The sequence below is a fragment of the Zootermopsis nevadensis genome, unplaced genomic scaffold, assembly GCF_977971745.1.
Source record: "Zootermopsis nevadensis isolate Lab colony 2312 unplaced genomic scaffold, Znev_1.0 Znev_ptg000061l, whole genome shotgun sequence".
In the NCBI taxonomy this organism is placed as follows: Eukaryota; Metazoa; Arthropoda; class Insecta; order Blattodea; family Termopsidae; genus Zootermopsis; species Zootermopsis nevadensis.
Genome location: NW_028259192.1, coordinates 22413717 through 22436652, shown reverse-complemented (window position 1 = coordinate 22436652; position 22936 = coordinate 22413717). Strand labels below are relative to the sequence as shown.

At 39.8% G+C, this 22936-nt stretch overlaps 1 protein-coding gene across 6 annotated transcripts in view; it reads right to left on the bottom strand.

The window, feature by feature from the left end:
• The window catches only part of LOC110830321 (uncharacterized), a 67858-nt gene that overhangs the window by 41909 nt on the left and 3013 nt on the right, over window positions 1-22936 (bottom strand). For 3 of the 6 annotated variants that reach the window (XM_022065062.2, XM_022065064.2, XM_087341029.1), the window contains one exon: window positions 21846-22024. In XM_022065062.2, coding sequence (XP_021920754.2) covers window positions 21846-22009 — 164 coding nt within the window. In that variant the 5' untranslated portion in view covers window positions 22010-22024. Of the gene's footprint in view, window positions 1-8576; window positions 8886-21845; window positions 22025-22936 lie in introns of those variants that run through there. The other 3 variants (XM_022065066.2, XM_022065067.2, XM_022065063.2) reach the window with 2 other exon arrangements.

Sequence of the window (22936 nt, the reverse complement as noted above, 5' to 3'; positions counted from 1 at the left end):
AGCTTTTCACAAAGCAAAGCCAATTCACTGTTACGTATCACGAATTGCTAAGTACCGTAGTGCTGGGAAGCCTAACGCACAGGGGCCTAATAACAAAAATAGTTTGTCGCGTCATTAAACGACAGGACATCTTTCAAACACACGACGAGAGACACGAAGACGCATTTATCATGGCTAAATTGCAAAAAAAATACTTTACTGAAACCTCATTCTCATTATAAATTAAAAGTAAAGCAAAGCTATCCCACTATACGCCACGTAGGCACTTGGGGGAAGAGGCGGTATAGCTCCTACTAATTCTTAACCTCGGCACTAGATGGAGCGTGGGCGGTCAGCGTCACGTCCTCTTCTCGCTTTACCCCCCGGGAAAGGACCCCGGTACCCATTGGATATGAGGCTGGGTGGGCCCCAAAGCCGGTCTGGACGCAGAGGTTACAAGAAAAATTCTCGAACCTCGGTCGTCCAACCCGTAGCTAGTCACTAAACTGTCTGAGCTACTTTAAAACTGAGGTAATTGAACTCTTTTACATGGGATGTGTACGGTTTTCTCTTATTCAGTAATGACGGTTTTGTCATCGAATGATTAATGATATGATGACTGTGGAGTGAATCGAGGCTTTTGTAAGCTCATACACTCGATGTAGCGACAAATGGAAATGTTGAAATCTCACTCACTCAGCGATCGAGATACGAACCAACGTGTTCAAGCTATTTAAGTCGGAACATCATTTACCAATTCACTACGCCGAGCAAAGAGACGTATTAACCTGACGAAACAATTGACGATAACAGCTGGGACAAACACGAGTGTGTCAGGACAGATAACAGGAACACATTTATTTCCCAACAGCTTCGCCATATTCAAGTTTGGACAAAAGACGACTATTCAAACCGAAACGATACGCCGTCTTCAAAGTCTTTGTTTAATTTTACAATTGCTCGTCACTTCAAAGGGATAAGAAAAAGAATAATAATTAAAATGGCGCCTCTATACAAAACATGTGTTTTGACATCCGATAAACTGACGTAATAAAACAGTGTTGACGTAGTGTAACAGACATCCGGACCACAGATTAATATAATTCTGAGATAAAGACCTCATTGACACTTTCCTATTCTCCCGCCAGGTGTCCACTGATACCAAAACTGTTCGCGAGATCTATTTTTTATGACCGTCGTACGAAAGTTTATATTATCCTGCTTTTTGGACTAAACACCGTGGGAAAACCTCCATGATCTCTCGCTGCTACAAGATCTTTGTTACTGCAGGCAAAGAAAGTCACGTGTTAAGACAAACAAAAGAAAAATCTTTTGCGGAAGTTAATAAAAAAAGAATTCGATGAAAAGAGAAACGAAGAAGGACGAACTGGTCAAAAGTAATACAACAATAGAAAGGTGTCCCTCAGTTTAGAACGCTTTCACTACGCAACTGTAAGCGTTATTGGTAATCGTGTTCGTTAACTTCGGATATAAATACGTCTATTGTTTTCTGGCGCATGCGCAAACCACCTGTTAAAATCGTCGTCCACCCCCATCTGAGCTCATGTTGACAGATTTCCACTAAATTTTATATTGGGTTAAGTCTTAACTAAAACATCACTGGAGTTTTTATAGTATTTAATGTAAAATATATCCAAATTTTAATTACACCTATCTTATCCCCTGTGCAGTTTTAAAAAAATATATTATTAAAATTTTCGACGTGCTTTGTACGTAATTCCGTGTGAATGTCACGGGCCTTTAAGTGCAGTTGTCCTAGAAACCCTCGATAATAAATATAAAATTAAATTGGTGTGTAAACAGTATAAATTAAATATATTTATTTTGTACAGTCTATACACAAACGTTTGAAGTTTATTGGTGTTGTAAAAATTATATAATATTAAAACATTTTGTTGTGTAAAATATTATATTAGCGCTCTTAATCGTTACTCTACACAACATCTCTTGATAAATATAACGTCTGACTACAATAAGCAACTTACCATGAAAATGGAAAGCTACAAACAGAACTACGGATCATTATAATATATTGCATCAAATATCTAATAGTTTTTTAAAATATTTTAAATTGATAAAAACCTGAAGACGACGGTATTACCCGTCGAAACATGTCGTTTTAATAAAAGCGCTAAAAAAAATAATAATGTAAAATCGTATTTACGATTAAGAGCGCTAATATAATATTTCACACAACAAAATGTTTTAATATTATATAATTTTTTACAACACAAATAAACTTCAAACGTTTGTGTATAGACTGTACAAAAAATAAATATATTTAATCAAACACAAACATGACGCATATAAGATACAAATAGTATAAATTAAAATCAGATCAAGGAAAATTTGGCGAATATGAACACACGTGTAAACAAATGAAGCGAGACCTCTTATTTGCGTCGAACCTACAGAAATGAATCAGGATTGTAATTGCCACGTGACACGGTAAACGTGCCTACAGCTAAGGGGGGGATACTTAAGAAGTTAAGTCCCGTTCAAATACTGGAGAATATGAACAGATAACGAGACCGTAAATACATCGTGAAATGAACACCAAATTACGAGAATCCTTTGTGTACGCTCGGGGTTTTTGAGATGTCGACGGCGAAAAATGGGGGGAGATACTGTTTTACACACAAGTACATTTGAGCACGCTGTAGAAGGCGAGTTATGTCGAAACCTTATTGTGGTGAGTAAGCTACTTTGCGACATTCAACTGTGCAAAGAAAATAGAAATTCTGCAACGTAGTTCTAGCTATACGAGGCGTGAAAAACAATTGAACTCGTTTGTTTCCTCTACGAACAAGTGAGAGGAGAATTATCACACTTTTCCACCGACCTCACAGGAAAAAAAACAAACAAGAAGATACATTCATGACACCACTGTGACAACAGAGGGCGCGTTCAGAAACCTTAGTGCAATTCAGAACGCGTTCATAGACACAAACACAATTGTGTGTTCACAAATCTCTCGGTGCAAAACATGTTCGGGGGGAACGACGGAAATGAGAGGGCGAGTTGTACCTCAATACGATATCACAGGGTGTGTTCACGTACCTCACCTTTCATAAACAGACATGCAAAGCAAAGACTGTGTTCGCGAAAGATAAAAACACGCAAAATTTCGAATTTCAAACACTCGCCCTAGCAGTGCAACTATCAGTCACGTGTTTACTAGCCTGGGTGCCTGCCAGATAACCTAATTTTCTGAAGAAAAAAAAGAAAAGCTCTTTTGAAATACGCCCTAGCATTTAATCTCTTACCCGCACCAACGCACAACATCGGCTGTGCCAGTTCTTTTATCAGGCGTCCTTGAAGAAACGATGTTCTGGACGGAATGCGATATTCAGCTGATTTCCATGACCTACTCTGTTTCCATATTAAAATTCAGTTGAAGGTAAATTACAAACAGGTGAACATGTCATAATGCAGTCTAAGAATTCGGCTCACTTGTTTCTTTATCAGGATATAAGACTGACGTGTTTATTTTGTGACCTTGATGAAAATTTAGTGTAATTGTCACAAAGAGGGCCATATTGTTCAGTGGCGATAGTTCCGGTTTGATAAGCAGTGTGCTGCTAGATCACCACTAAAATAGGAGGAATATAAAAGAAGTGTTTTACTGCATAATAACACGTCAGAATCGTAATTTCATTGTTAGGGCGATTTAATAGTATTGCGTTTCTACACGACCTGACTTCTAGACGTATCTTGTATGAATCTCGCGGTAAACAGCGATTATTTCCTTAAACAGCGTTAACCAGTTGATCTTTGTAATGGTGAGGCGTTGTGTTTTCTTCGCGGTACGGACTGAATTCTTTAATATTAATCAGACGAACTATGATTCTCAATGTAAACAGCGATTATTTCCTTAAACAGCGTTAACCAGTTGATCTTTGTAATGGTGAGGCGTTGTGTTTTCTTCGCGGTACGGACTGAATTCTTAAATACGATTTAGACGAGATTCTGCTTTCAAAGGGTTAACCGTTCCATTGCTGGGTTGATGATGATTACATTAACAATGTGCAGAGAAATATCGAGTACTGAACATGGTTCGCTGGAACTCGGAGACATTAAAACGAGTTCCAACATTCGGGTCAAAAGGGCGATTGAGTTCAGAATGTTATGAAATATAGAAATGCATCCTGGCCAAAAAAAGTACCTGTTTCTCAATTGTTACAAAACAAAATGAACCTTCCTTGAAACTGGATTGGTCGATGTGACCCGTAGCTGATCCCTGTGTAGACCTAAGCTTATGTAACGATGCTTTCTCAAGTACATTGGCTTCTTCATGTCTAATGGCCTGATTCCGAATACGAACCCGGGGGGGGGGGGGGCGTTGAAAGAAAATCTCGTGGTATTTTGAGGGAGGATGAAGCAGTGGATGGCAATAAATTCACGTCCATCACGAAGTTATCAGTCGAAGCGTTAAGCCGCTGGTGTGACAATAGATTTCACCCCGTGGCTCGCGTACCGGAATGGCTCGCAGGCATATGGCGTTGTGTATTGACAGGCGTGTCATTACAAGAAGTTTCTTCGCGCAACCTTGAAGCTAATTTCGAAACAAGCATTGACGGTAACTGTCTCTCAATATTCTGCTGGAATGCTGGACATTACCAGTGTCTTTCTCGCCCTGGATTCGTTCTCCGTGTCTTAATTTGACGACGTTCGTATAGACTCGAATAAACGATTATGAACGTTGAATGGGTATGATACGGAAGGAGACTGTTTTAAAAGTATCACCCTGGACGGAGTTAGGACAGCTAAGGAAATCCTCAGATACGACGTCCTCCAGGCCGATAATCGGGTCCACGATCTCCCAGATACTGAGCGCGGGCGATGCAAGTAACCACTACACCAAGACGCTCATGGTACATGTCAGTAAGGCGACCGGGGTTCGATTTCTGACAGTGGCGTCGTGTTGTCACTCGGTTGCTAAGAGACGTAGCTGCTGTCTCGTGTATGCCTATCATTAGCGTTTCGTTATACAGTTTCCGAAGTCATTTGTTCGCTTAGCCATTAGCGCTCTGATGTGCAGACATATTTAAAGGTTCATTACACCCAAACTTCTCCGTTCCGGACTCGAGGGGTATTTTTTATAGCATTAGGTTTGCAACACCCGGCGTGGACATAAATCTTGATACGCCTGTCTTCTGGCAAATCCGAGACAGTTGTTCTTAACTTTTTCAGAGACAGGGACAACTTGAAACAGCAGTTGTTTTTTTACTAAAACCAGTGTCATGACTGCGTCAATTTGCACAGAAAGGCCTATAAATAATAGTCAGATATCTGAACGTACTCAGGCGTATAAATACGGGTGCCCTTGTTTAACACTAAAATCAAAAAGCCGTCATAATCGTATTGAACATCCCGATTAAAGACATGCAGACTTACATCAGTCTTAGAAGGGCATTGAATTTGTAATATGGCCAAGTCCCCCACCCAAGTGCTGACAGATGCAGCGATAGACTCTAAAAACTCCAGCCTCATTCTAGCGGTTAGAACGCTGGCCTTGTAATCCTGGGGTCTCGGGTTCGATTCCCGGCAGTGCCCGAATTTATAACTTGCGTTGGGCAAGGCCGTGGTCTAGGCAACACGGAGGTTTCCTCCGTGGCATCCCAACAATTACTCCATTCACACACAGAAGAAGGCAATGGCAAACCACTTCTGGATCATCTGCCAAGAACGTATATGAACAGGTCCCAGTCCGAGAAAAGGATGGAAGGATCCTGTTCATATGGACCTGTCGTCAGACAGAACACTAAATAATAATAATAAATAACAGATATTTACCACCTGCTTTGACAGCCAGTGATTATCTGAGTAAATTATTATTTAGACGACCTTATGTTTATAAAATGGACACAGAAAACACAGTAATAATATTCAATATTCTGTTGCTGAAGGGAAAAAAAGGTCGCTAGTTGTAAACTAGTAATTTTTTTCTCAATATGTGGTATAATGACCTCCGGCTGAGAAACACTTCAATGAGATTACTGGAGTTTACTTCGTCACCTCAGTGAAATTCATGACGACACATGAACTCGTAAGTTCCTCCACAGGAGGGCTCACAGTGTCAAAACAGCTCGAAGAAACAGATTTTGTCTTCACGGAACAGAACTGTGCATGGCCAACTATAATCCATCCTTACCGACGACATGACCTTCGTTCATTTCACGGAACGGTGGAGAACCATTTATAGCAGGCAATGTTTCGTTTACCGTACTTTTCCTTCGCAAAAACATAAGTTTAAGTTTTGTTTAAAATTCAGAACACTACAGCATAATATCATAATTATTTTCGGAGTGAATGTATTCACTAGCCCACGTATGAACTGTTGTTCACTGCAAACACACCTCAAAGATCGATTTTAATATTATCATTCCATCTACATCTAGATCATACGAGTGATTGACAATAAATATTTCGTAGCACAATTAATGGCTATACAATATTTCTACAGTAATTTGTTGAATCTCTGCACATCAGTAGTTTTCACAATGGCCACCAGGTGCCCCGAAAACGTCACAGTCTAATTATATCGCGGATAAATAATAAACTGATAATCATATTAAAATGAAGTCCACCAATTATAGATCTCATCTCATTCTGAAAGTTATCAAGGAAATTAAAATGATTAACTTGTAGCCAACAATGATAATTCGTGATATCATAACGTGATAGCATGGATCGACAATCTGATAAAGAAATTCCAGAGGTGATAAAAGAGTTTAATTTTCGGTACAGCCCAAGTACTGCGGATTACAGGATCAAGTTTTCTTATCTTAGTGCTATTGTCACGTACGCCAGTTCTAGTGTCGAAAGTACCCTCTTTCCTGTAGCTTAGAGGACAATTCTACAAGAATATTTTCTTTTCTTTTCTTAACAATTACAGGCGAAACAAACTCAGCTCACAGTAAATATCGCGGGAAATAACTCGAGACGCGTCCGGATTCGGTTGACTCAAATGGTACACAGACAATGAAACAACCTGATATTTTAAGAATCATACGAAACTCGTAAATTCACTGTGTGTGGGCAGAATGCAGAGGTGTTGATTGTTTTAACTCGTCTGATGCAATTAGTTGAAAGAAATCGCAAGGGATTGCAAAGCCTCCGTCTTATTTAATGCAATTGTTCAGCCACGAAATTCGTTGAATGCAAGAATCAGTCTGGCCGTGATACTGTGTGAAATTAACACACTGATGATTATTATTATGAATAGCTAGCTGCTCTTTTCGATTTTAGCTTTCTCTTACGGAAAGCACAGGGCGTCTCCATGACAACGATGAACTGATTAACGCTGTTTAATTAAATAATCGCTGCTTACACTCAGAATCACGCCAAACCATAAACACGAAATGTAGATTTATTGATTGTTAAAGTCGGCGTTACATATAGTTACCACTGGGCTGGGTGAAAACTTTCCGTATCTCCGTTTAAGTCAGGTAACACCCCACCTCCTCCCGTTATACACGGACCTGAAAATACGGGTGGTTTCTGCCTTGATGCATTATTATTTGTCCCAACTGTACAGTGAGACAGACAAGGGAGGGTGCCAATCGGTGAATCAGAGAACTTCACAACAACGGCGCCACTGTTCTGGTAAAAGTAGAGGTTTGTCACTTTGTTGTCGAGAGGAGAACATGGGATACTTTGATGTATTTCGAACTACATAACAACATAACTTGACGGTAAGAGGACAATATTACTTTCGCAATAAGTAACAGCTTAATTGAACACTGGGGTTTGACTCCCGTTAGTGGCGTTGGAACTGTTTTGGGTACCACGCCTCGAACAGCCAGCTGTCAGTTTCCCTGGGGATGAACTGAATCGGATAAGCCGATCGCCTTGTACTCTGATATTACAACAAACTAATCTACACCTCTGGCCTTTCGGTGCGATGAACATCAAAGGTTTAACCTGATAAAAATCTGCGGAACGGAAAATTGATCTCCCCTCCCACAACTGGTACCATGATCGACCTTTATTGATCTCTTCGTAGAAAACGAAAATGACTGGAATCATCCAGTTTATTCTCGATTTTTGCGTGTACGATCCGAGGTAAAAATCATGCTTACGTCATCATACGATACCAGAGTGTCAACTACTGAGGTAAATATCCGTATTTGTTATTACTATCCATATGTTAAACCCAGCATTTGATGGATATCAATGGTCATCTTCATACCGTCTTTAAGTTCGATACGCATTACATAGTCCGTCTCCAGGGTCAGTCTGGCGACCCCTTAATTACTAAACTAAACACCCTACTTTCTGGCTAACGGTCACGTCGGGAAAACTTGTCATCTGAAGTGAGGGGGGGTCAAATAAAAGAATGTACAATCCCATTGAAAACGGATTCCCTACACACTTCCGTTATAACGTACATTACGTTGTTTAACAATAGAATAAAGTAATATACGCTTTGAGGACACTGTACTCCCCCCCCCCCCCCCCAAAGAACAAACAATAAGTGACAACGGCCACTGGTGTGCAAAAACAAGTTTCGAAACAAAAAAGATGGGCTGTTACAAAGAAACACAAGTAGCAAATATCTGGTAGTTACTTACGTCGGCAGAAAGATGGTCTCTTGACACTTCACTGCACACAAAACCACACAAAACAGCTTAAAAACACCGTTAACAATGTCATCATAGTTACTGGCAGTTCAATGTTACTTTGCTTTTGAACTTCATCACAGACAGTAACGCTCCTGTAATTTACCTCTTGACACCGCAATCCATGTTTCTTATCGCACGCCACCAGCTTCAAACTTATCACACAGCTATCTCAAACGAAATAAATTCAAACCACCTTTCGCAACGCACGTAACCAACCAACACCTCGCTGTCCCTTCCTGATCTGAGCAGCTGCGCGCTGAGTAATTCGCTGGATACCGACCGCGCACCACTTCTACCAACCTTGCACAACCAAAGGCACTAGACCCATCGGCGATGTTTTGATATCTATTTCGAATTTAAAAATATGTACAGCCGAACAAAAAAAAACCAAAACTAATTACGAAGCTGCTCATAAAACAATATTTTCTTTGTGGCGATGTGATGAATCTCAAAGGATATGGAAGGGGCGCTCATAGAAGAGAATTCTTCAGGATAGGCTCAGGAAAGGTTCGAAACGGGCGTCTGCCGAATAAACAGCGACCTGCGTTGACTGCAATTCTTGGAATGCGAAACTCGATACCCAGATTTGTCGGTACAGTAGGGTCCACCTTCGCGACCTCCTTTTGAAAACCTGTGTAGCTACAGGTGTTTCGGGGACATAACGGGGACCCCCCACTCTTGACGATTAGCATCCTCAGGTAAAGCGCATCACTCGGGAATTTAACAGATGTTGGTGTCACTGGCCGCTTCCTACTGGTCTTGCCAGCACAACGACGCTGGGAATTAAAAGACGTCTCAATAACTCCCTGTAATCCGTCCAGTTCAACCCCTTTCCACCTCTTTTACAAATATGACCCTTGGTCTGGATTTTTTTCTTCCGCGTTTGTGTTGGCTCCGAACCTGAACAAGAAAGAAACTCAGGCTCCACGAACTACCTCCCCTCCAACACTTTAACTGGCTGGAGAAATTAATATTCTATACCTGATTTAAAAATCGGTATAACTCTGCAAAGATGGCTGTCTTCTGAGTTTGTGTAGCCTGGTTTCAGAAGACCTTGCTTCATCCATCATATCGCCCTGATGATGGCACCAGCAACGACCTCCGAAACGGTAGTAAACTTCTACCAGGCTATAAGCTAAGAAAAGGGCTGGGATAGTTTTTTGTGGTTACGATGATGAACGTTCAGTCTCCATAGCAACAGATTTATTTTAAACGTATCTGTCATTGATCAGAAGGAAATTACTTAATTAGACAGCAAATCAGACAGTGTGTACATTTGTAATTAATCATTACTTCAATTGCCGGGGTGTTTTCATCATGGAAAACCAAGAATCTTTATGTCATCCGGATAAGAACGTTCTGATGACATAACACTCGATAAAAACCCGTTTAAAGACGCAGTATGAGAAATATTAACAGCGTAATTATGGATGAACGACGTCAAGGCCTCCTGTAATAATTGCGATATTTAACCAGAGTAATCTGATTAACATGAGGGAAACGTGTTTCATAACGCGGCACCAAATTTCCCTGGAGAAACGAGACAAATGCGAGTTTCATTTCTTGGCAAGAGAATTCTCTGCTGAGATTCGACTTAAACAGATGACAGGCTCTGGACACATTGAGAAATTTTTAAAAATTGCATCATTAACCCCATTTTTTTAAAGAATTCATATACATAGTTACAAATAAAAACAAGTTAGTAAAGGTACGCACAGTGAACGATTAGCTACGATTTAACTTGTGACTTTAATAACAATAAAAACCACATTCGTCTGAATTAAGACACTTAGTAACAGAGTAGGTTAAGACTTTGATTTTCGTTATTGTACGCTACATAATTTGCTTAAATTTTATTACTTGCTTTCAATGTTGGTAAACGATAACCTTTTCGGCGTACGGGTAATAGAACAAAGGCTTTCGAGTTCATGAGTCTATTAGGAACACGTTCCTTATGTAAATAAATTACCAAATGTTTACAGGGGGGCGAACCCTGTGTCTAATACTTTAGGGAGAGCCCCTCTGCCCTTGGGTTCCTTCGCCCATCCCTTCAAACTAAGAAGCCAGAAAATATAAAACATTGACTGACGTGCGGTAGCACCAGAATGTGATGATCTGTTACCAGTGTCAGTGTTAAATCATCAGCTGTTATCATCGCTGTCCGTGACGTAATCCAAATAATGTTTCCCAGTCAACATTCGATTATATGACTTGAGATTTAGTTTATATACAGTTCACGATTAATGAGAAGGATTTATATTGGCTGGACACGTAGCACACACACATAGTAGAAACAAGCAGTACAGAAAAGAGAAGGTACTTATATGATAAAGGCAATGATGTTTAAAGTTGGCTGTCTTACAAGAATTGTGGTTACGACTCGGATTGAATTGGCTCAGTGTATCGTAGTGAAGGTACTTTTGGTGTAATAAACGCGGAGAATTTCTTGAATACGTTGTCATGTCTTAAAGTTGAGTGCGTAGTAGAAATAAGTAAGTAACAATGACAGAATGAGACACAGATAACTAGAAACAGGTGGAGAATTCCAGGTGACAGCTTTTTGAGTATTTAAGTGCCCATTGTTAGTAAGATCCAGTTCAATAATGTGATAAAAACATGTCTGGTATTGATATTTTATGGTGGTTTTCTATAACAGTTGGCAATGCTTACATACCAGAGACGTCATATAAACCTGTGAGGACGATGTGCACCTGACAAACCTGCTCCAGGCTGGAAATTAATCTTTTTATTTCTTTTTTTACTGTCGTTCAACGAAGAGGAATTGCAGTTTCTCCTTCCAACCTTCACGAAGAGATCTTAACGAAACGAGTTTTCGAGATTCTTTCTTGTTTATTCGTGTTTCTCTTGTTTTGCCGTTATTGTTTGAAACCCATGGTAATGCGAAATATCCTTCAGGTTCCTGGATGCATACGTTGGTGTTGTCAGACCCATGACAGAAGAAGTCCACAAGAAAAATTTATCTAGACGTGGATATCCGTGCTGACATTTCTTTACATGAATATCGTAAGCCAATGAGGAGTTTGCTTTCTAATTTAAAGCCGCGTAAGGCGTAATATTTACACAAGGAAAGACTGACAATGTGTAAATAGAAAAATTCCTGTGAATGTACCCCTCACTCAGTGAACCAACTCTGTGTATCACAGTCCCTCTCGAGGAAATACTCGCAATGTAACACGCGTATATGTCACAGGAACTGTTGAGAGCACTGAAGATATTTGGACAGAAACACCTCGTCTGTCCACTTGCGTGCTCAAAACGACATATGTACCTAGTTTGCAAAACATTCTTTTCAGCTTCGGATAATGTTCACTAGACCGTCATTTTTCAGAATTAATTATTTATTTATGCGAGTTTTCTAGAATAGAAAAAAAAAGTTAAATGCTATGAAAACGCTGGAGTTACCCAATTTTGTTCGTGTATTTGTAATGCAAGTTAGTTGTCTCTTTTTCCTGTAGGAGAAAACTTCCTCGTTTCAATCGGCTGGCTGCTGAAGGATAATTGTTTCTACCTTTCCCTTCCTCAATTAAAACATTTTCCGTTTCGCGAACCTTCCTTCGGGAGGCTGCCTCCTGAACAGTGCGACTCAGAATTCCTGCCCTTATCTTCAAGACGACGAGATAATCCAGAATCCATTATCCCCTCCTAAGGAGATCGAAAAAAAAATCTGTCTGTTCCAGTAAGTTTTGTAATTAGGCCACTAAATTCTGCGGATTCTCAGCTTGGAGATCGATGGTCATGGTTTTCGATAGTTTATTTCATCAGATGTTGTCTCATACGTATTTTACAATTCGTCGATCAAAATATTTCTCCCATCGATCGGTGTATAAATTGTATAGACAAGTCATCTTTAAACAAATTAGAAGTAAGATGGCGAATTTAGATATAAATTTGGGTAAAGTCGGCCAGAGGAGTCAAAAGTTACGGGCGAAAATACAAGGAAAATTAAAGGAAATTTAAAACCAGGAAACTAAGGCCTGTTCCTTAAGCAAGTCATTTGTTTTGTGCAGAAACATGGCTGCCTGTAAGTTATTGTCGCTTTTTATTACACATCAAAATTTGTATGCGTGTTTTACTATCTCCTCGACCTAGTTTGTTAAAAGTTCTGAAATTATAGGCAGAGACTATAGCCTAAGAATAAACATAACAATGATAAGCGGATAACAAAGGTGGTCATGACGAGTACGTAACGAGGTCACGATATGAAATGAAAGGAGAGAGAACGGAATTAGGATATTCTGTTCATTTAAGACCAACAATCGAACACAAATGAAGCGAGTTTCAGTGGACTTGCCACGTAAAATGTTTTGTAGTAGACGCCATGAAGATAGATTTTGAGGTAATAGTCATTCAGCTAGTAAAGAAATCACTCTTCGTTTATAGAAACCCAAGATTCATTATCGTGTTCACAAGAATCCGCCACTGCTCGGTCCTGATTCAAATGAATAAACTCCTCCCACCTCAGTTGGGACCTCCCTCCTTCCCCGTTTAACTTATATTTCATATATTTAAATGTTTATATTGTTTGCGCTGTTATAACAATGATTACAGACCGATCTGTGGAGTCTGACATATTGTTGACATTACGTGACGATTGTAGTCGCAGAATAGGAACTTATCTTTATTATCCTTGTAAACACTTCGTAACAATGAAAAAAATATTTCAAATTTAGAAGCTCAGGTGCCAAGGTCTGCATGCTACCGAACATTACGTAAGTTTAATTGTGTATTCTTCACGTCACATTATTTTAAACAACGTAGCATCGCGGTGCGTGATCCAGACAGAAGTAAGCCTCTTACAGTAGAAAGGTTTCGTAAATGTAGTTACGAGCGTCGTCACTAGAGGGTGAAAGTGGCTTAAGAAGCAGGAACTTCTACATAGATCAGGGCGTCTGAAGTTCGCTTAGTGACAGCTTAAGGGAAGGCAGACATTTTTGAACCTGAATAAAGTACAAATTCTTCGCTAGGAGTTTTCGTAAAATTAAATTCTGACAAAACAATGAAATGTCTTACATTACACGTCTTCAGTTATAAATATGGTATATTCATATTATATTAATTTCTATGACGGTCTTTAACAAATGTCGTACTCGGTATAAACTGTAACAGAGCATTTTAATCTCTTAACTGAAACATGGCTAATTAAATTCGTGTTAAGAACAATAATGCGCAAAGAACGTGCAACAAGTTGTAGCGAGATGTTTCGAATTATTTAGTATCAAGTGGATTGCTTTATGCATTACGAATGAGGTTTCCTGTGGCTCTAGAAGACGTGTCAGGGGAGAAACTTCCGTTGCTAAGGAACTGGCAACAAAACATGGAAACATTACGTGTTTCAGTTGAACTCACAAAAATCGCGTATCTTTTCTTCAGATAGTCGCCATCTTGAAACAAAATGGCCGATTATCGCAGCGTTACGTAAGCATGCAGCTCTTATGCTACTCTTGGCCTCAGATACTGTATGAGCTCATTAGTACAAGAAGTCAGGGAGGAGGTAGCAGTGCGCATAATAATTGCAACACGGACTGTGGGGCGTCGTAACAACTCAGGTGATGAACACAGCCGACAGCTGTTTTAATGCTTGGCCCTTTGAAGCCGTTCTTTCTAAATAATATCTAATAATTCAGCAACGTTTCGATGCAATATATTGCCTCCATCTTCAGGACGAAAAGCTTGGGGTAGTGTTTTTTTTCCGGAATGTTTGTATCCAACTACAGGTCCACAGTTAGTTAGTTAGTAACTGAGTTAGTTTTTTTTCGGAAAATCTGATATTCAGTCGGTGAATCAGTTAGCGGAGGAGCACACCTCTCAGCCTCAAAATTGGGGGCGCGTGTTTCACTCATTCGCCAGTGAGCCGTGACATCGACAGCTACTGCACGCAAATGGCCCGCGGGCCCTGTTCGGCTCACATCCGTGTTGACCGACCCGGTATACAGATTTTTCGTGCCAGAGTGGCATACGTCTCACAAAGTCTTTCTTCGTGTGCTTCTGAGTAGAGAATTAAATGCAGGAAAACACATTCCGAAACGTTACTGTCCAAAAGACCAACATGGACATCTTCACCGCCACGAGAAACTCAAATCTCAACAAGGGGAATATTTTTCCAGATATTGGAGTGATTAGAAGTTTAAACTTCTGATGACTCAAACCATTTCAAAGCAGGCATTAGCTGCAAGAATACAATATTAGTTTTGGTATTGTCCTTTTGTGCGTGATGGGGTTCATGTGTATTGGGGTTGCGTTTTAAATTGAACACCCTGTATATAGAGGAACATAGAGTTTTATCCAGACATCGATGAGCGGTACACTATACCACGGGGAAAGGTCGAACTCAACTTCTGGGCCACATGTGGCTCTCTGCGTACTGATTGTTTGCGACTGAAACGAATCGGATATGATAGAAATATCATATTAGTTCTGGTCGTCCCAAAAAGATGGCTGTGTTAACAAGTGAACCGAGACGTGCAGGACAAGGCGAAACACAAAACCACCAATGATAAAAAATATAATAAGTGATGTGAACCTATTTCGAGCGTGACGGTTGCCCTGACAAAACGTGAGCAAGAAACAGAATTGTGTGTAGAAGCTTTTTAGAATAATACTTTGGTAATATTACGACTCTGTGATACATTATTAACCTTTTAAAGCCCAATGGTAACTATATACACCACCTGTTTCAGCAATCAGTGAAACTTGTATTTATGGGCGTCTAATGCTTCTCGTAGCGATCATTTCCTTAATCAGCGTTAACCAGTTGATCGTTGTAATGGTGAAGCGTTGTGTTTTCTTCGCGGTACGGACTGAATTCTTAAATATTAATCAGACGAACTATGATTCTCAACGTAAACAGCGATCATTTCCTTAATCAGCGTTAACCAGTTGATCGTTGTAATGGTGAAGCGTTGTGTTTTCTTCGCGGTACGGACTGAATTCTTAAATATTAATCAGACGAACTATGATTCTCAACGTAAACAGCGATTATTTCCTTAAACAGCGTTAACCAGTCGATCTTTGTAATGGTGAAGAGTTGTGTTTTCTTCGCGGTACGGACTGAATTCTTTAATATTAATCAGACGAACTATGATTCTCAGTGTAAACAGCGATTATTTCCTTAAACAGCGTTAACCAGTCGATCTTTGTAATGGTGAAGAGTTGTGTTTTCTTCGCGGTACGGACTGAATTCTTAAATATTAATCAAACGAACTATGATTCTCAACGTAAACAGCGATTATTTCCTTAAACAGCGTTAACCAGTCGATCTTTGTAATGGTGAAGCGTTGTGTTTTCTTCGCGGTACGGACTGAATTCTTAAATATTAATCAGACGAACTATGATTCTCAACGTAAACAGCGATTATTTCCTTAAACAGCGTTAACCAGTCGATCTTTGTAATGGTGAAGAGTTGTGTTTTCTTCGCGGTACGGACTGAGTTCTTAAATATCAGTTGGACGATATTCGGTTTTAATGCGAAATGAGACTTCAGGTGTTTCTGAGCACAAGGAAGTGATCGGTCCACTGTGACCGCAACGAGATGAGTAGGTTCGCACCCCAGACCTCCCAGCACGTCCTTGTGGTGACGGAACATTTCCTGGTGACGTCACTGTTCCACGGAGGCAATGATCCATCCGAATTCCAGCCTGTCGGGTTGGTGCGAGAGCGACATAACTTACATGGCTTATGGGGCACTGAAGAATCCTTTCTCAGGAGGAAAAGCTGGTGAAACGGGAAGTTTTACCACTCAAATCCACCTAATTCCGAGGTTAAGACTACGTAGATTTTAAAATCTATGTCAATGTTGGTCACCTGGGTCGAAACGGCGAGTGGGCGTGTGGGTAAATTCCAGTATTTCAGAGGAACATACGACCTCCATCTTCTTGGATGGTGTCCTAGCCCATTTTATGGGTCTGACCGCAGTATTCTCTTGGAGGAACTTAGGAAAACCACGAATACCTCAGGATGTCAGAGGACTCACTAAGAAACACATTTTTCGTGATGTTTGCGTCTTCACGGTGGACCGTCTCCATGGATACCCGAAGTCATCGTCTTTTCCATATTCCAGTAAACATTTTTAAAGGCGTGATGTTTGTCTTGTCACGATGGATTGTCTTCGTGGATACCTGAAGTGGTCTTTTTTATTCCAATAACTTCGTTTAACATGACAATTTTCACTCTCATATTCACGGAATTTGCGTTTATCTGCTTTGTCACACTTAGCGATGCTTAACAAGACCAATAGACTTGCCAACATCTGTTGGAACAGGTGTTCAGTGAATCCAGTAATAACATCTGGAACAGGTCTCTCGCGTATGAAACTTCGTACTTTGTAGTTTTACCAGTTCTTGAGAAATCAACCAGAAAGAACATGAAAGCAAACCAGTTGAAGTGGCAACGACTGTCTCTTGTCATTGCAAGCAAAACTTTGGAAATGAGTCGGCCATGCAGCCCTCAGAAGTTGTACAGAATATTGAGTGGTTGTGTAATACGGTGTGCCTAACGCAAAGGTGTACGATGTGTGGCGTAAACAAAGTTATGCTTCCATGTGTGTGTCCTACATCTGGACATTCAGGGTAATACAGTTCTAATCGACTAAATGTTACCATCAGCGCACTACTCGCCAGACAGAAGACTTGTTATTTTCGACGAAAGAAACGAAATTGGTCAGAATCTTTCGAGTTCACGTCTACCATTATAAAAAAATTAGAAATTAAAATATGCAAAAAAACAACATAATTTTACGTGTTATTTGTGTGCGAAATTTGGTCTCTAGCGTTAAGGGAACTTCGAAGGCACAGGTGTGAGGATAATATTAAAATTTGTTTTAGAAACATCCACAAGAATTTTGAATCCACTAGAACTAGCAGAGAATGAGATAAAACATTGGAATTTTTATGATTACGGTAGTACAGAATTTCTTAGCCACTTCAGCAACTAAAATTATAATGAAGTAACCTCGTATATCATGAGTTTCGTTACTTAGTAAGTTGAAACCTATGGATGGACTCTTAACCCTTTGAAGCCAAAAAAGACGATGTGGGGGGGTAGTGATGGACACTGCTTTTTAACAGGGGGCACATAAATTTATATTTGAGACTATGAAGTCACCCAGGCAGTGCCCACTCGTCCTTCTTGTAAAGGGATGTTGTAGTGAAGGCGAAGTGTTTGGAAGTGGAGAAATATTTAAGAACTCAGTCCGTACCGCGAAGAAAACACCACACTTCACCATTACAAAGATCAACTGATCAACGCTGTTTAAGGAAATAATCGCTGTTTACACTGAGAATCATAGTTCGTCTGATTAATATTAAAGAATTCAGTCCGTACCGCGAAGAGAAAACAACGCCTCACCATTACAATGATCAACAGGTTAACGCTGTTTAAGGAAATAATCGCTGTTTACACTGAGAATCATAGTTCGTCTGATTAATATTAAAGAATTCAGTCCGTACCGCGAAGAGAAAACAACGCCTCACCATTACAATGATCAACAGGTTAACGCTGTTTAAGGAAATAATCGCTGTTTACACTGAGAATCATAGTTCGTCTGATTAATATTAAAGAATTCAGTCCGTACCGCGAAGAAAACACCACACTTCACCATTACAAAGATCAACTGATCAACGCTGTTTACGGTGAAAATGACGTGAAACCCATACGTACAAAATAAATTACTGTTTGTTGAAGCAGGTGGGACATTTAGTTAATTACTACTGAAATTTAAAGGGTTAATTAGGACTTCATTGAGGTTGGCCACATGGACGTGCCGTGAGTTGTAATATGACTCACTTCGGCGCTGTCTTCGACCAAACAATGGAACTAATTGCCTTAGAAAATCAGAAGAGCATTCTGCCATTCATTGAATATCGTCGAATGTCTATTAACGGTTGAATAACCTTGAAGTCCAACAACACGACACACGAATCAATAAGATGTCAGGTGTGACGGATGTGACGTAACGTGGGGTACACGGAGCCATATTGGGATCGCGGGCTGAGTCATGTCACTTTCCTCGCCTTGTTGACAGCAGCTCTCGACTTCAGAACCACAAGGGGAGGCGACATTAGCCAGCCACTTAACAAATTAAGAACGTCGTTTAGAACCACGTACTTCGTCAGTGGCCATTCTGTGTCGATGGTCTGATGGATTAACCCGTCTTTAGCAGAAAATTTCGATGGTCCCAGTGTAAAAATACATTTTTGACGTAAACGAAAATTAATGCCAGAAATTTCCCTGAAAATATTCTGCAGGGACATTAATTTTGTTCACAAAATACTGTTCCGTCGGTGTCTTCTGCAATTTTAGATGTAAATGGAATAGGATTACGCCGGACTTTAGACGGAATTGAAAAATAATTATTTTCTGTATCGTAGTTAGAGATTATCGTTGGATTGAGTTTTAAATTTCATTTCTATCGCCCCCCCTTTGAGACGCTAATGGTCGTTTAGCTGGCCAAGAAATTCCCTGCTTTTATAAAATTCGAAGTTTAATTATAGTAAGAAGCCATGTTCGGACTCTTCGCCGTGATGAACCTCAGATCCTATTTTCATTACAGTGTCCAGAAAAGCCCAACAGTGAAGCCAATCCACACCCTTCTGCCCTGTTTCTTTAACCCCTTAGAGCCCAGAGACCCACCTACTTCAAGAGTCAGGAACTCTTTATTTTGTATTTATGAGTTTTTTGTGTTCTCGGCTCAAACAGCAAAACAAAATGGAACTATTTTCTTTGGAGTTGGAATTTAATTCTTGTACGCTGAACTGTTCAGTAATTCCAGGGACTCGTTCGAGATGTCGCCACCGGACTGGCTTACTAGAGCGCTGCTGTAAGTTGGTTGTGAAGAGAATTATTATTATGTTTCGCTCAACATTGTTGATTAGGGCTGTGAGATCTCATCTATTTAGTTACAAAACAACAGTTTCTGACCCGCATGGATTTACGATAATATTTCATAACATTTTAAACTAGGCTCGTATAACATGTAATAAAAATAGGTTTATCCATTTTCGAGTTGTTTCCTGTGTACGGGCAGACGTACAAAGCGACAGCTTTGCGAACGCGCCCTAAAGGACGAACAAGACCTCGTCCACACATAATGAGCTCAGACAGGATTCATCATCCATGGAATCTGAACGGTGTTGAGGGTCTTCTCCAGTGACATCACGAACTAGGCACAGACTCCATGTTCTAGATGTTTATACCAAATTTTATAAAAACCTGCCCGTTAATTCATACACGGATATGCAGACGTGGTGTCACCACAAACCTTTATTTACTAGAAATAACGAAATAAACTCGGATCACCATGACAACCGCTAGTCCAACCCGCGATTTATATAACATATGAACCGCCATCTTGTCAAAAACAATTGCGTAACAGGATGCGTCTTCAGGAGGTCGGGAAGTGATTAATTAAACTTTATCTTTCGTATGAAAGGCAAGGACACGAGACCTGGCCTTCACTTGTTTTGTGAGAAAAAAGCAGGTTTGTTACAACAATGACGAGGTCGCTATTTCGCCTGGTGACATAACCGTGGTCGTAAAATCTAAACAATTGTAGGTGAATTTCCGTTAGAAGACTTCGGTACCAGGCGAGCACGTCGCTTAAAGATGCAGAAGAATTTGCCAATCAGAATAGAATCATGTAGGAAGACAATTATGATTCTAAACTTTCGTTAGATTCAGAAAAGGGTCTGATTACTTGCATATTTTAATGTTATGCACGATTTGGCAGTGACGTTAACAATGGGGTTCTGGTGACGACACATTTGTCAGAATTTAATTGTCCCCAGAGCTCAATATTCGTAAAACTGATAGAAATGTTCCACAGATTTCCCTTTCGGAAACTTAATAATGATAAGCAGAATTCATATTAGGCCGTGGATTTAACCTCAATTGTCCCCAGAGCTCAATATTCGTAAAACTGATAGAAATGTTCCACAGATTTCCCTTTCGGAAACTTAATAATGATAAGCAGAATTCATATTAGGCCGTGGATTTAACCTCAATTGTCCCCAGAGCTCAATATTCGTAAAACTGATAGAAATGTTCCACAGATTTCCCTTTCGGAAACTTAATAATGATAAGCAGAATTCATATTAGGCCGTGGATTTAACGTCCTGACATTTTGCGAAAGTGTGAACAGATCCTTCGAAACAAAAAAAAAAAAAAAAAATTAATAAATTCGACTTGGAGAAAGCTTTGCATCCTGGTAGGGGGCGTGTCTCCTCAGAAGGCAATCACCGTAGCACTTCCAAATATGAATGGTTTCCTCCACCAGCGGAACCGGATATCAAGCCCTGATTGGTTGTAAACCTCTCGATAGTAACAATCGACGAGTGATCTCACCCACGGCCCGCTAGAGACAGCTGCTTGTACATCCAAGGACGGATTCAATTGTCTTCATCTTCGTTTCTTTCCCAGAATGGCTATCCACACATTATAATTAATTCGTAGTTGTTCTTATCTCGACATTCTGTAATTAACTTACGTTATGAGCAATAATGACACTTCACTGTTCTTGTCCCATTTACGTAGAAACGAAGTTTAAGTGCTAACAGATATATTTACAGCATTGACCGTGAAAACGACATATTTTCTGCTTTATTCCGGGTAGTGTTGACGATATTTTTATTATTATAAATGCGTATCATGTGAGGGAACAAGTGTGCTATGTACTTATTTGTCACACAGCAAAGATTTTAATTAGATAGACCTAAAAGTTCTTAATTTATCCACTGTATTAAGAAATATGATCCGATTTCATATTTATACTGAATTTTTCTCTCTTAATTTTTTTTTATTTGCACGTACAGGAAAGATATTAATAATAGAGGCCTATAAATATTCCATACCATCCCACGGATGTAGTTAATACAATGAAACATGGACTTCGTTGAAAAGCTGATAGTCGTTCTGCTATTCAAGACATTCCCCTGCCTTTCGTGGTATTTAAAATAACGAATTTTGAAACAATATTCTTCTCCAAATTTTCTATATCATTTCTTGTGTCCCCATGCAGGCGTAAATGATCAGTCATTGAATTGTATAAAATGTTTTTTAACAAGATTGGAAAGGTGTTCTGTTTGGAGTATATTAAAATTCCAGAGGGCCTTCTACGTCGTCATCGAGTCAAAAATGTTATGAAATGCAGCAGTGATATCCAAGGTCACCATATTCCTAGAATCTTATCTCATCAGGGACACTTACCTCGTTCGCCGTAAGACTTCTGACCCCGTGATGCTCATTTTCAGATGAGGCATCGTTCCTTGGCGTCGCGGCGTTCGGAAACACGTCCACAGTCTCCAGAGACGTCGCCGTCTGCGTCTTTTGAAGCGTCTTTTGAGACACAATAAGTTCACAGCTCTCATCATCACCACTGCCTCACCCTGCAGACAGCAGACAGTCAACTGTTTGAACAGTTACAGACACAATTTCGAAAGCTGAGCTTAGTTCATTTGCACGTGAAACTTACACTTATCATTGGGGATTGAGAGTTGGTACAGTAACGTCTTGTATTCAGAATTTATTCTGTTCCATTTATCTTTACTCAATTTTTACCTGGTTTTCTTCAGTTTCTCAGAGAACCTCATGTAAGTAGCTTATATCGCATAGCGTTCTTCATTTGTCTTGCTGTTCGTGTCCTTTTACGTCTAATGCTGGTATTAACTCAGTTTAATTTAGGTGTTTTAACAATTTTAATCATTCAGTAAGTCTGCATTTTGTCAACAGAAGAAGCAGCGATTATTTCTTTAAACACCGTTAATCACTTGATCTTTGTAATGGTGAAGTGTTGTTTTCTTCGCGGTACGGACTGAACTCATATGTTATTTAGACGAACGTCGGTCTTCAAATAGTTAAATGTCTCTCCGATCAGGAATGACTGCTGAAAATGGCTTGATTCAAATTTTCACTCAGTGTTCTTCAGATTTTCTGAATGATGTTAACTCGCTGATGACATCACTTCACCATTACAAACACATACATGTAGATAAATTGCTTAATTTTGTTTAAGGAAATAATCGCTGTTTATTTTGAGGGTCATTAGAAACTCATAAATACATTCTGAGGACGAAATATTCAGTTTTTGAATACAAAAATAGGTGGTACATATATTTACCACCATGCTTGAAAGAGTTAAGTAAAGCTGGTGGAAAACATACATCCGCGAAGTGCATCTCGTAACAAAATGCAGACATCACTGTGACGAACGGGATTAGAACTCGGTACCCAACTGTTTGTGAGAGTACAAACATCGATTCATTGAAGTGTCCAGCAAAATTTCCCGTTCTTGGGTACGT